This window comes from Drosophila novamexicana, unplaced genomic scaffold, assembly GCF_003285875.2.
Source record: "Drosophila novamexicana strain 15010-1031.04,08,12 unplaced genomic scaffold, DnovRS2.1 tig00000108-arrow-pilon, whole genome shotgun sequence".
NCBI classification, from domain to species: Eukaryota; Metazoa; Arthropoda; class Insecta; order Diptera; family Drosophilidae; genus Drosophila; species Drosophila novamexicana.
Window position 1 is genome coordinate 170,781 of NW_020824772.1, and position 12,875 is coordinate 183,655.

General features: G+C 38.2%; 1 protein-coding gene across 1 annotated transcript in view; it reads right to left on the reverse strand.

The window, feature by feature from the left end:
• Positions 1-597: 597 nt before the first annotated feature.
• Positions 598-12,875, reverse strand: part of LOC115771891 (RYamide receptor) — a 43,968-nt gene continuing 31,690 nt past the window's right edge. The window contains exons 4-7 of the mRNA XM_030717775.1: positions 1,954-2,022; positions 1,584-1,818; positions 832-923; positions 598-778 (exon numbers count right to left, since the gene is read on the reverse strand). Coding sequence (XP_030573635.1) covers positions 740-778; positions 832-923; positions 1,584-1,818; positions 1,954-2,022 — 435 coding nt within the window. The 3' untranslated portion in view covers positions 598-739. The remainder of the gene's footprint in view (positions 779-831; positions 924-1,583; positions 1,819-1,953; positions 2,023-12,875) is intronic.

The window sequence follows — 12,875 nt, forward strand, 5'->3', positions numbered from 1 at the left end:
GCTGCATTCGGCGCGTATTTTTATAATAATATATGCAATAAATGGAATTTTCTGATGTAGCTATTCATTTTTATGGCTGCTTTACTAATTGAATCCTGATCAATATTACGTATACGCAATGTACACGTTGCGCTTGGAAGTATGCAACACATTTTACGCGTATTTGGTGTTCCTCTGGCATAAAGTGCTGCATAGTTTTGTGCGTTAATTAAATTAAATTCCACCACGCACTCAGGCATTTTGGGTCCGATTACAATGCATTTTGCGGCTGAAATGGGGCGGAATAAAAATTAAGTTTCTGTATGCACTTTTCCCTATGCACTTTTTATTTTGCCTGCCATGCTGTATTTATTTATTTTATATTTATACATATTCTTTTTATATTTATAATATAATAAAATTAGATTTAATTTTTTATTTAGAACGTCAATTGTATTTCTATGCACATTTATTTATGGATATTTGTAATATATATTCTATTCATTTACATTGAGTCAACATTTACAATAATACACTTAGCACTATAAGTATGTAGACACATAACTAGCTTTGCATGCATGTACTCTAGATATAATATATCAATGGAGATTCAGCACATCTTTGGTTCAAACTCATTTATTTTAAGCTTCTGTATTTCAAAACTGTGTGGAGCTCAGGTAGCTGGCGCTGTTCAGGTGAAATGCACCAGTTGGTTGGCGTGGCTGGAGCCTTGGTTTTGGCTCCTGCGCGGTGCCGGGAGCTACCGCAACACTGTGGTCTCGGCACATGAAAATTGGCTCTAAAAGAACTTTATTTATATGGCTGTATAATGCCGGAGAGATCTCTACTCACCATTTGCATAGAATTCGTGCGCAGCTTTCGTCTTGTGCTGATGTAGGTGGTGCACGTGTTCACACGATGTAGGTGGAATGCATCTTCGGTTCCTTTTCAGGCGGCGTGGAATACAGAAAAACAACAACAACGGCAATTAACAATTAACAATTAAAAGTCTGGCTAAAGTCTTCATAATAAATTTAATATGTAAAATTATGTGCTCACGCATGCAGTGATTGGGCTTTTGTGCTATGTGTACATCATGCATGGGCATATGGGAAGCTCGTGGAACTAACTACCTAGGGGAACTAGCTAACCAAAAATGCCAGGCTTTGTGTTTTTAATACTCGTTCACAATGTTAAAAGGGGGAATTGGATGCATAGTGTGTACCGGGGTTTAGATAAAATTCTAATATTATATTGCTAAATATTTCTATGGCTTCCACATTTCTCCAAGAAAAAAAACATAAAAAAATATATATGGAAATCGGAAAAGTAAATATATCGTAATAAATGGGTCATTTAGCCTATTTTAAGCAGTTATTGGACTGTGAACGAGTATTTCGCAGTCGGTAACACCCGCCTGCTAAATTTGTATTATTTCGATGTTAATTGATTTTCTTTTTTTTGGCATACAAACGTTAAGACAAATAGATTTGAATTACATAATAATGTACTAAAGAGATAAGGGAGGAGGCACCTAATGCGTATTTTAGGTTTCCTGACTAGACCATCACCATTTCGGCGATTGTATTTGGAGGTCATCTCACCGGTTGCTTCATAGCTGCGCTCGCCGCGACTGCGCAAATATCGATGCAAACAGCAGCAGCGCCGCAGGCCGGGCACACGGTACATTATTTGTAGGAATCCGCCACGGAAACGGGCATTCATATAGCAATAGATGATCGGATTGTAGCAGCTGTGCGACATGGCCAGCCAGTGAAAGGCGAACCACACATAGGGCAACGGTTTCCAATTGGCGAACTCCTCATCGTTAAGCATCAGCTGCAAGGGAGAGAGAGAGGGAAAGAGAGGGGGAGGGGTTGAGGGTTTTAGAGAGAAACTCAATCAAAGGCAAGATTTGTGCGCCTTGTGGCTAATTTGCTGCCAGGGCAACCACCGAACCACCGCACCACCCACCTGTAGTATGTTGAATGGTAGCCAGCAGCTGGTGAATACAATTACAACAGTCAGCATCATTTTAATCATCTGTAAGAGCAGAAAACAGAGCAAGAATTAAGGCGAAATGTAATAAAATCTTCATTTAAGCCAAGCAGATGAGCCCCGTCCCCGTAGTATGACTGGGCTTCCAAAGCTATGTCCTGCCTCAAAGGATGCTTTGACATTTGCTGCGGTTCAAAGTTCATGCACCTACGGACAAACACACTCATTTTGTCTGTGCTGCCATATACGAGCTTGCCTCACATTGTGCCAGCACCATATGCGGCAGCATGGCGTGTGCACATAAAAGCGGGGTCAACGTATAACCTGATTTATAAGCAACGGAAGCAGAGGCCAGACTTGCAGCCAATTTATCAATGCTTCAACTTAAATCCAAGTAGCTTAAAGAGCTGCCCATGGCAAACTGTATGAGAGGAATTGTCGGCTGCGAGCCCTAGCCTCGTTTGTGGCATGCCACATATGCACGTGTGTTGGCGTCTGAGTAATTATGAGCACATGAAAAAGTTGTAGTAAACGCAGCTGATTTCATCAGCTAAAAGTTAAATAAATACTAAATGCTGCACAGCTCAGAAGTGCTAGCTAATGTGTGCGTGTGCTAGTGTGTGTGTGAGTGTGTATATCCTGCATTCTTTTTGAACATCACAGCTTTTCGCCAATAAAAGCAATTTTTATGCGAAACACGGAAGGGAAGGGTGAATTTGTATTCTGGTCTCCATAAAATTATTATCCATAAAATGGTTAAACGATTTTCGCCAAAGTTGTGCGAATAAATCATCAACCGTAGGATGAAGGCATGCACTATGCGAGGCATTTATATATGCTCGGTCTTAATCAGCCATACGACAATCGAAGTGATGTGCTTAAGCAAAGTCAAAATATCTGTAGAATATATTCAAAAGTATTTCATCTTTTGTTTTTTATTGTTGCATATACACTTTCTAGCGATAGCTTATTAATACGTCACTGAATAAAGCATTTGACTTATTTAGCTGTGCTTACAGAATATTTTTAATGTATGTTAAAGAGTTTTTCCTGACAGACGGACTAAGCCCCAAAGCCTAGGAAGCTAAAATTTGTACAGACGCTTCCTTTTGGGTCGAAATTGAGCACTATGACTAGCCATAGGAAAACTCGATCTACAATAGGGAACCAGCGGTGGCAAAAGTTTGAAGAGCATGAACTACAATGCAGTCATGCAAACCTGACATGATTTATTTGTCTGAGCGTCGGACCAACAAGCTCGCAGCTGCGATTTTCTATTAATATATTTGATTGGTTTAAGTGTAATTACACAGAAAAATAAACATAATAAGATCCAAACATATTAATAAAAACAATGTATCTTCAGGTGTTCTCTTAATCAGCGCACAAGGCAAGCCTAGATTTTTGGCTAGGTAGTTTCAACACACTGTATAATAGTTCGCTCTCTTTTAATGGTTCAATAAAATGTTCTAGCCAATTTGAGAGCAACTAATATCCATGTGGAGACTGCATAAGCTTTTAGCTCAAATGGCAGCTGACGTAATAAGCCAAGCCTGACTACTTACATATAAGCCGTCGTTTCAGTTGAGTTTTATGATGTGCACATCATTGGAGCACATTTCACGTGTTTACTACCTTTAGCCAAAGAGGTTGCACGACATGGCTGTTAAACGCTGTTGCCAGTCAGCTGACTAAGCTGCCAAAAACTCAGCGGCACCGATATGTGGCAGCCACCAGAAGGCATGGGACAAGCAAAGCGTGCGTGGCAAGCAAAATGCCAATAATCGAATCATATGTGAAATTCGATTGAATTTTTTGCTCGCCAGCTAAATGTTTATCGCATAATCCTGCTGATATTGCAGCCATATTTACATATGTGACTTCTGCTAACTGTATTATGGGGCATCTCGACCAACTGGCTGACAAATAAAATTTAAGGCCAGATGTTGCGCAGAGTCAAGAGTTCATTCGTAATATGTGCTGGTTATTGCGCTGTATACATAAAGTCGGTATATTACGGTTATATTAGGATTGTGTAAGATGGAGACATACTCATTGGCGCTAAAGAGCATCTTTATTCTCGATTATAAGCAAGTTGTCTAACTATCTCTGTATATATACAAAACTGATACTCGTAACTGACTGACCGAATCGCACGAAAGTTCCTACTTTGGGTAGCTTTTGCAATGGCTGTGCACACGTGGATAGCAAATTCCACCCGAAAGTGTGGAAAAATCGCGAAAACGGTATAATGAAAGATTTTTATTTACCATATATCAATTTACCAATTTACCAATTTCAATTATCAATATATCAATATATTATTATATCAATAAGACGTCGCAAATGAAATTTCCAAAAATTTGATCCTAAGACTTAACCCACAAAACCTTTGAGCCCCGTTTTCACAAAGTAGATTATTTTAAGCTTTTCTGTTTAACACAAAGCTATATCTGCCTGCTATTTTTTTTTTATCATAACAGCAAAAAGTACAGTAAATCATATTCCATGACGACATTCATAACTTTTTGTTTAATTAGCATGTTTTGATTTTTATAGAGCTCCCATTGTTATGGTATAGCATTGCACGCACATAAATGAGTATTTAACGAGTGTATTAGCTTCCTCTTTAACGCCTCCTGGCAATGTATTTGGCATTGCGTGTGCAGGGAAAACATTAATGATACGCCAAGTTGTACGCACAGTCAGATGTGTTAGTGGGTCGGCATTCAGAATAGCTAAACATGTCTATATGTACTGCTGTTGCCCGGGCAACTGTAATACTTGTGGCAAGTGTGGCAAATAACGAGGTCGAACTGTGAATAGAAGTCAATACATTGACTATCCACAACTACACAGAAAAAAATAATTCCTTTTTTTTTAACCCATTTTTGGCTTAAAACTTAATCAAATGTAAGCCACGATTCGTTAAAACAAGAATTTCTTAAAATAAATAAAAAACTCTTTAATTGAATTAAAAAATCGTAATGTAAAAATGTCACATTGCCTGCTGCTCGAATCAAGCTGATTTACTTCTTAAAATGTGTCTAACTTAAGCATTTTGGATTTCAAAGAAACATACTTGCAGTCTTTTTAGTTAGTTTAAGAAAATTCGTGCTTTTTTCAGTGTAGAAGTTGGGCTTATGTGATGGTAAAACTGTGAGGAAAAGGGTTTTTCTACCTAATTGAAAGACCAACTTGTAGAAACCACTAAAACTTTGGTGTTGCAAATTGCATTTTATGAAAATATCAGCTCGCTAGCGCTAATGCAACAATGAATTAGAGGCATGCAACAAATTGTGGCAGCTTTAAATGTTTATGTTTAAGGCTAACCTGGACTCAGCCAGCTTGTGGAATGTTGGTTAGTTAGTTTTGTTTTTTTTGGCAACATTAAGATTTGTTTCGTTTGGCTGCGGATAATTTGATTCAGATTTGGCTTTTGGCGGCAGCTTAATTGTTGGCAGTTGCCACAGCAGCAGCAGCATCAGCAGCAGATCGCATCAGCTATTTGACACTTTGACTTTTAGCGCGGTCACATGAACCGGTTACGGTAACGTTTACGGTTACGGTTATGGCTACGTTTATGCCCACTGTTAGCTATTATGTCCACCCATAAAGCCGAATGCCTTGTCTGGCGCTTACATAAAAAATGAGTTCGTGTGCTGTATGTTGTAATTCATTAAAAATGATTTCAGCTTCATGCGAAACACGCCCCTTCTTCCCCTTAAAAGACACAAGCAACAGCCAGACTGACAAATGATTTTGAATGGCTCTGAAGGGCCGAGCAACGAGCCAGTGAGAACTGAGTGATTTCTGTTTTGATTCGCAGCGAAGGCAGGTCCATTTGGCCTACAAAACGTGACCCGAGGGACGCAAATGAGGTGCAAAGTTTTCTGTCAAATTATGCGCTAATTTAATTTCTTGGCACGTCGCATTTGTAAATAGACTGGACCTGAGCAATGTCTACGGGTTGCCATTTAGTTTGATTAATTAAAGTGATTATATGCTACCAACTTGATTGATATTTAAGTGCTCGGGAATTTGATTCCAGGTGTTAAGTGTGCACTTGGAGAACAAACGCAGAAATCTTTTACTTAAATTTAAATGTAGCAAAGGCCGAAATTGCTTTGACTCTTTTTAAGAAAATTTTTCTTAAATCTTGCAATTTGTAAGCATTAGTTATTATACAAAATATAATATTAGATGAGTTAAAAAGGATTAAAAAAAACATGTAGGAATTTTATGCCAGTTTTGACAAATAATTTAAATGTCACATTTTCTCTGAGTGTGGGTGTTCTCGCAATTGTAGAGCTTTTATTGTTATTGCGCCTGTTAAGTCATACGAATTGGACACGATGCATTACTTGAACATGATACATAACATATGAAGGCAGAAATCTGTAGTAACAATCGGATAAATGTCAAATGCAAAGTATGACGAAACATGAACAATAAGCCCCAACTTTCAGCTTTCAATTGACCAACCAAAAACAAAAACAAAGCAAAACTGATTTCCACTGATTTTTTAGGCATCTCTCAAAGGCTTAATTTCGGCAGCTGGCCAGCCAGAGAGTCGGCCAACCGTCTAGACATTAAAACTGTCCAATCAGCTGAACGTGAGTCCAAAAGCGGGCCCAACTTCCGCAACTGCCCCTACGCCTTTTGGCGGCGTGTGAGGCGAGGTAAGCTCTAAAAGCCGCTTGATTGCAATTTTTTCTCTTTATTTTTAGGCAAGTCCCGTAATATCATTGTACGCCTGTAGTCATTGTTCACGCCGTTTTTTTTTTAGATTAACTTTTATTTGTTTACTGTCTGCGGCTGGGAACTGGCCATTGAAAGCGCAAAGGCAAGGGCAGAGGCAGAGGCAGAGACAAACAGATACAATAAAATTATATTAAAAAATGAAATTGAAATTTTAAGATTTCTTCTTTCTAAACAAATGCCAAATTTAAGTAGAGCTCAAACCTTGCCCAAAATGCCATTTAATTTAATAATAGGCTCAGCTTGGACAAGGTTAAGGCAGCTTGAAATTTATGCAGGGCGTTTGGTATAGATTTGGCGAGCTTTTAATTGCTTGATTATTAACAGAAAAATGGTTTTTCGAGAGTTTGACAATTCATGCGCTTAAGGTCTAAAGAAGACATTTCTACAAAACATGCAAATTAAATTATGCAAAGAATAAAATGTGTATCAACTCAAAAGAATATTTAAGACAAGGTTTTCCATTCTCAATATTTATTTTAAATATCAGAAAATGATGAAAGTTTCATTTTAAATTCTGGTATACAACACTGTTTTAAATAAAAATGTAGAAAATTGTGCTATAGCAATAAAATTGAATAAAATATTTGACAAACAAGAAATAAAGTATGTTCCAACTGAAAAACAATTTAATAAAAAATATTCATTTCTATAATTGACACGAATAGTCAATTCTAGAGGTTTTAAATCTAAAAAAATAAGAAGTGTTATCTAAAAATTTGGTATTTAAAAATTATAAAGATTATTTGTTATGAATAAGTTTCATAAAAGTTACAAAATATTGTAACTATATCCCTTCACAGTCTTTTGCTTGGCAGAGAACAAAGGTGCTGATCGATTCCATCGCATAATAAAACAAAGTGAATCTTTCAAAAAGTACCAGTAAATGATACGCTTGAATATCAATTAAGTTATGGCGAAAATATACATATTAATTGGAGAGAAAATAAAGAGAGAGAGAGAGAGAGAGAATGAGAGCGTGTGTGAGAGAGATAGACAGTATAATAAGCTTTGCAGCTCTCGGTTAAAAATAAATAGAGAAAACGCTTAATCAAAACGCAAATTGGTCTATAGAAATGAAACGAGCAAAAAAGTGTTGTATTAAACAGTTCATCACTGTCAAAATTGTATCTAAAGCTATTAATCAATTCATTCGCTTATCGATTAGCGCGTGCTCGAGGGTTGCCCCCGTTGTCCAAATGAAACTTTCTTGTTGAACTGTGGTAACCCGCATGTCGCACGTCTCGAGGCGTTGCAATGAGGCACTGTGTTAATTGCAAAACAATTACGAAAGTCTTAAGGTCCCCCCCCCCCCCCCCCCCCCCCCCCCCACACAGCATAAACATAATAAGCTAAAAAAAAATATTAAAAGCTTGTTGGCCCGTGAAAAGCGCTTTGAAGTGCAGGCAACCCAGTTACAAGCGCTTTTCATAAAGTGATTAAACGAAGTGCAGCTAAACGTTAAACAATGCCGTCGCGACTTAAACTAATCAGCAACTAATTTGTTGGACGCAGTTTATTGCAAAAGTTGTTGGCCCAAAAGTCAGACAGAGTCCCGACTGGGACAGGTTTTTACATCTAATTCGCCAGGTCTACGGCAAACTGAATATTAAGAAATAACAAAATGATTGCAGGAAAAATAGCGTCGTAAAAATCCGAAAGTCATAAAAAATAATCATATTAAAAACAACAGCAAGGAGCTCTATTTGATGGGGGGAGGGGACTGCTCCTGAAGTAGCCAAGCTGTAAATGGAATTTTTGTTGTGCAATTATAGCCGTGGCAATTTATGGGGCAAGAACAAAAGCTGCGTCCATTGACCGGCCAGCCAGTCGGTAAACCATATTGGGCGATAAAACCAAATAAAATTAAAGCCAAGTATGGCAACAGTTTCTTGTGGGCGTGGCAGCTCAACTTTGATGCATGTGCATGGCCCTTGCGGGTCTTCCCTCGACGTACGTGACGCGACTTTTACTTTTACGACAAACAAACATTATAATTAAGGTTCTCCTGAGGTAGGGGGCGCAACGTGGGCGTGTCCACAACAAAAAAGGGGCTAAGGAAAACGCGCAATTAATTATAACGCCGAAAGTGTCATAAACTTAAAGCAGCAGCCAGCAGTGCGGTCAGAGGGAGTCAGATGCGAAGCCGCCCAAGAGCCGCCTGGCTGCCAATTAAATGTGGCAGCCGAAGCCGAAAATCCAGGTCCCCGATGCTGTGGCTCGGATTGCCACCCAGCGCCGGTGGCAAGCCGAACCTCAAGGAAAGCCCACTTAAATAAGGGTCATACAGTTTTTCATCTATCACGCGATATTTTGCGCACGTTTCGAGTTTCTGTTTGAAGACATGACATAAATATTCACAAACATTTTCTGATGCCCTCGCTTGAGGGCACACTAACAGAGGGTATACTGTGTAATGTAAAGAAAAGGTTCTGTTTGATATCTTACATAAGTAGATATACAAAGTATGTAAAAATCCATATGCTCCAAAGAGGGGAAACCTTGATTCCAAATTAATTATTCTTTCTATTGGTCTTAGTGACATTTTCTGTGTGTGCCAATAATTAAGGCTGGCCGACTCGAGCATAATGTTAATTATTATTTTTGCATAAATAATAAGCAACAAACAACAAAGTTTATTGGGTTGAAATTCACAGAAATTGAGCTTTGACTTTGATTTTAATGTCGCTTGATGCTTATAATTCCCGACATGTTATAGCTGAGAAAGAGGAAAAAGTGTTCGTCAGAACGGGTTGTTGTTTCTTGATTTTTATAATATGAGTATGCATCGCTTAATATCCTGCTGAATTACTTTCTTTTTAATTCCTCATTTTATACATATATCGCTGAATATCGAGCTGAATTACTTTCTTTAGCTATCTGTGTAGACGTTTCATATATAATAAATTTAAAATTATATTATTGGAATACATGTATAGAAACATATTTCATAATATAATAATTTAATATATTAATATATATATTATATTCTGTAATTATTTTGGAGCAGTCGAGGGTAAGGGTTTAAGGATAATAGCAGAAATACAAAGCAGCCGATGCGAATTAAATTAGTTGATGCTTCACTCGTTTTAAATTTATAATATTAATAACTTAAACAATTTGTTTTAAAATCACGCCCAGATCCCAATTTTTACCAGAAGGGTATTCATGGTGCGGCAACGTAAATAGATTTATTTATATTTGTACTTCGTCTTTCTTGTTAGTCTCTTAGCTGACCACAAATTGAATTTTATGCATTTCCCTTTAAATTTCTTAATTGCTTGTGCTATTTTTTTATTTTTATTTTTTGTCGAATTTTGATTGATTACTTTTAACAACGAATCGCTTTATTGTAAAATGTTTGCAGCTGGAACATGTTTCCAGTGAATAACCACATTCTCGAGTCATTTGGGAGCTCTTGATAAATTAGGCAAGTTAACTGCTTAAATGGGAACATAGCTGAAAACTGTACTCGAGATGCCCAATACTAAAGCAGGCAAATGCAAATGGATATCGAGGCCAAAAACATGGCCAAATGTCTCACAGACTGTTAAATGAATACTTCGGAGGTGCAAGGTCCAAAGGGAGAACATATAAATTACAAGCACATGCCGTTCAACTATATGTATTTGGGGCAAGAGGACGTACAACACATTTTCAAGTGCCAAAAGCATGTAAGGCATTTGCCACAAGGGAAAAAATCGCATGAGTAATTTGATGCCGCCCATAGGAAAGGAACAGCCAAAGGATATTGGCGAAGTGCAGCAGCAACAAGAACAACAGCAACCGCTGTTTTGTTGCCAAATGCCACAATATAGAGCGAGCCCGGACCGGGCTATCAGAACGGTTCCAACTACGACAATGTTGTGGTCGAAACTTGCCACACACACACACGCCCACATACATGTACGTATACACATGCCACCCGTAGCTGATTAATGTACGTCCGGCTATCTTGCAACATGCTAACAAACCCAACCAAAAAAAAAAGAGAGAAAAAGGAGTTTATCCCTTTTTTGTTTTTCTGGGGCATGCAACACACTCGCAACTTTACGCCCAGGCAAGAAATACTTGATTAAAGTGCAGCTGCTGTTATCAATTTAATTGTGCTTGCAGCACTTTACGAGCGCCGCAAGTGTAATTAAAAATTTGGGCCGCATAGTCAAAGGCAGCCCACAACAAACGAATTGAGTTGTGTCTGTATGACTGATGGCCCATTGATTAGGCGTACAGCAAAGGCAACAACAACAGCAACAACTTGATTGTTTGGGTCAACATTTGGGGCGTCACCTGTACAGTGCGAGATGTATATATGTATATAGAGAGACAGAGATCCGGAAGCCGGGCATGAGTAAGAGCACAAAATATGTGACTGGGAACACAAGCTCATGGCCTGGGGCCACCTACAACAACTGTTGCGGCCAAAGGTAACAGCAATAACAACAATAATAACAACAACCACAGGCAAAAGTGAAAGTGACAAAGTGTAGCGCAGAGGAGGAAACTGAAATTCGAGCGACAATGACAATGCGAATCGGCGGCGGCGGCGTATAACGCTGTGTATTTAAAGCATTAAAAGCATTACACCAAAAATAAAAAAAAAAATAAAAATCACAAAGAAACAAGCAAAATAAACGCAGATTGCAATGTTTAAAAAGTGAAACAACAACCAAACGAAACTTGATAAATGATAAAAAAGCAAGGAAAAAAACCTAGAAAGTCAGTTTCAGCTTAAGAGTACCGAATATGAAACACCCTAGGCAAGGCTGTAAAGCCAGTTAACGATTTGAACCAATGCAGAAGTTCAAAACGAATTTGCATCATTTTTTTTTTGTTTGGTTTAGATACGATTTTTTCGTAAGCAGAATTTCTTTGTTTCTTTTTGGACACGTTAAGCCTTCAATAGAGCATCTTTAAATTGTTTAAAGTCAATGGAAAAGTCTGGTGGTACTAAAATAGTCTTTCTTTTGGCTACGTTTTGATAAAGGTTAGGAAGCTAAAAATCTAGTTATCTATCTTAGGAAAAAAGAATTTCAAGTAAAAGTTCGGTTCAAGGTATGGTTCATTGTAAAAAAGGTATACGGAATTTGAGCTGGCTTAAAGCCTTACCTTTGACAGGTGTACATATAACAAATTCTAAATAGTATTCTTCCAACTGTTTCTACGCTCATTGAGGTCCACTTTTACAGGTATATGTTTGATATAAATCAGACTTTTATTTTTAAAGGGAATTTTTTGTAGTATAGCTGCATTATATCATATAAATATAATAATTTAAGGTACATCTTGAATTCTTAAAAGCTGAGCGAAAAATTGAAATGGAAAAAGGCCTTTGTTCAACGTATCTCACATTTCGGGAGAACTGTTCACACCATAAGGGTATTAAATATTCAAACAAATGAAAAAGTTGGTGGACTTTCTGAGGTTTTGTCGCCCTGGCCCAGAAAAGTGTTTTGGATGAAGCGAAGATGGGGGCGCTGTCACTAACTTTAGCTCTAGTTGCGGCTTGTTGCCAGTTGCCATTTGCCAGTTTTCCAGTTTCTCATTTACCTGCACCTTTGGCTGGGGCTTCCCCGACTGGACAGCTGTGCTAGCTTTAAGCGAGGCAATCGCAGTTGGGCCAGGTCCTCTGGGCGACCCACACCATGCCCGGCGGTGCTCTGTGTCTGTCTGTTGAGTTCAAACGGAAAACTTTGGGAAAATCATTCACACAAGTCAACTTAATTAAAATGGACTTGTCCGCCTACAGCCCCGCGTACTTGGCCCTTTTGTCTTCCTTATAGACCGCGCTGCTTAAGTGGCGGAAACCGTTAATTTACCTTCCCATGCAAAAGATTAACCAAAATAAAAAAAAACGAGCAAAGACAAATGACTGGGTGGTGGTGGGATTAGATAAAAAAGTAAAAAAAAAACTATAAAAAATAAGTCAGGTTTCCTGCGGCCAAACTCGATGTTTAAATTATGAGCGTAATGCTGAGAAATTACTTTTTAATTAGTTTCTAGTGGGCTTCCAGAACTTCCACACCAATTTTCCGTTCGCTTTAATTAATTTTTTCCCGTCCTGTAAGTGGGCCAAGTTTAAAGCAAGCCCGAATGATGCAAGGATAAATTGGTTTTTCGGCTGACCTAAAATCAGC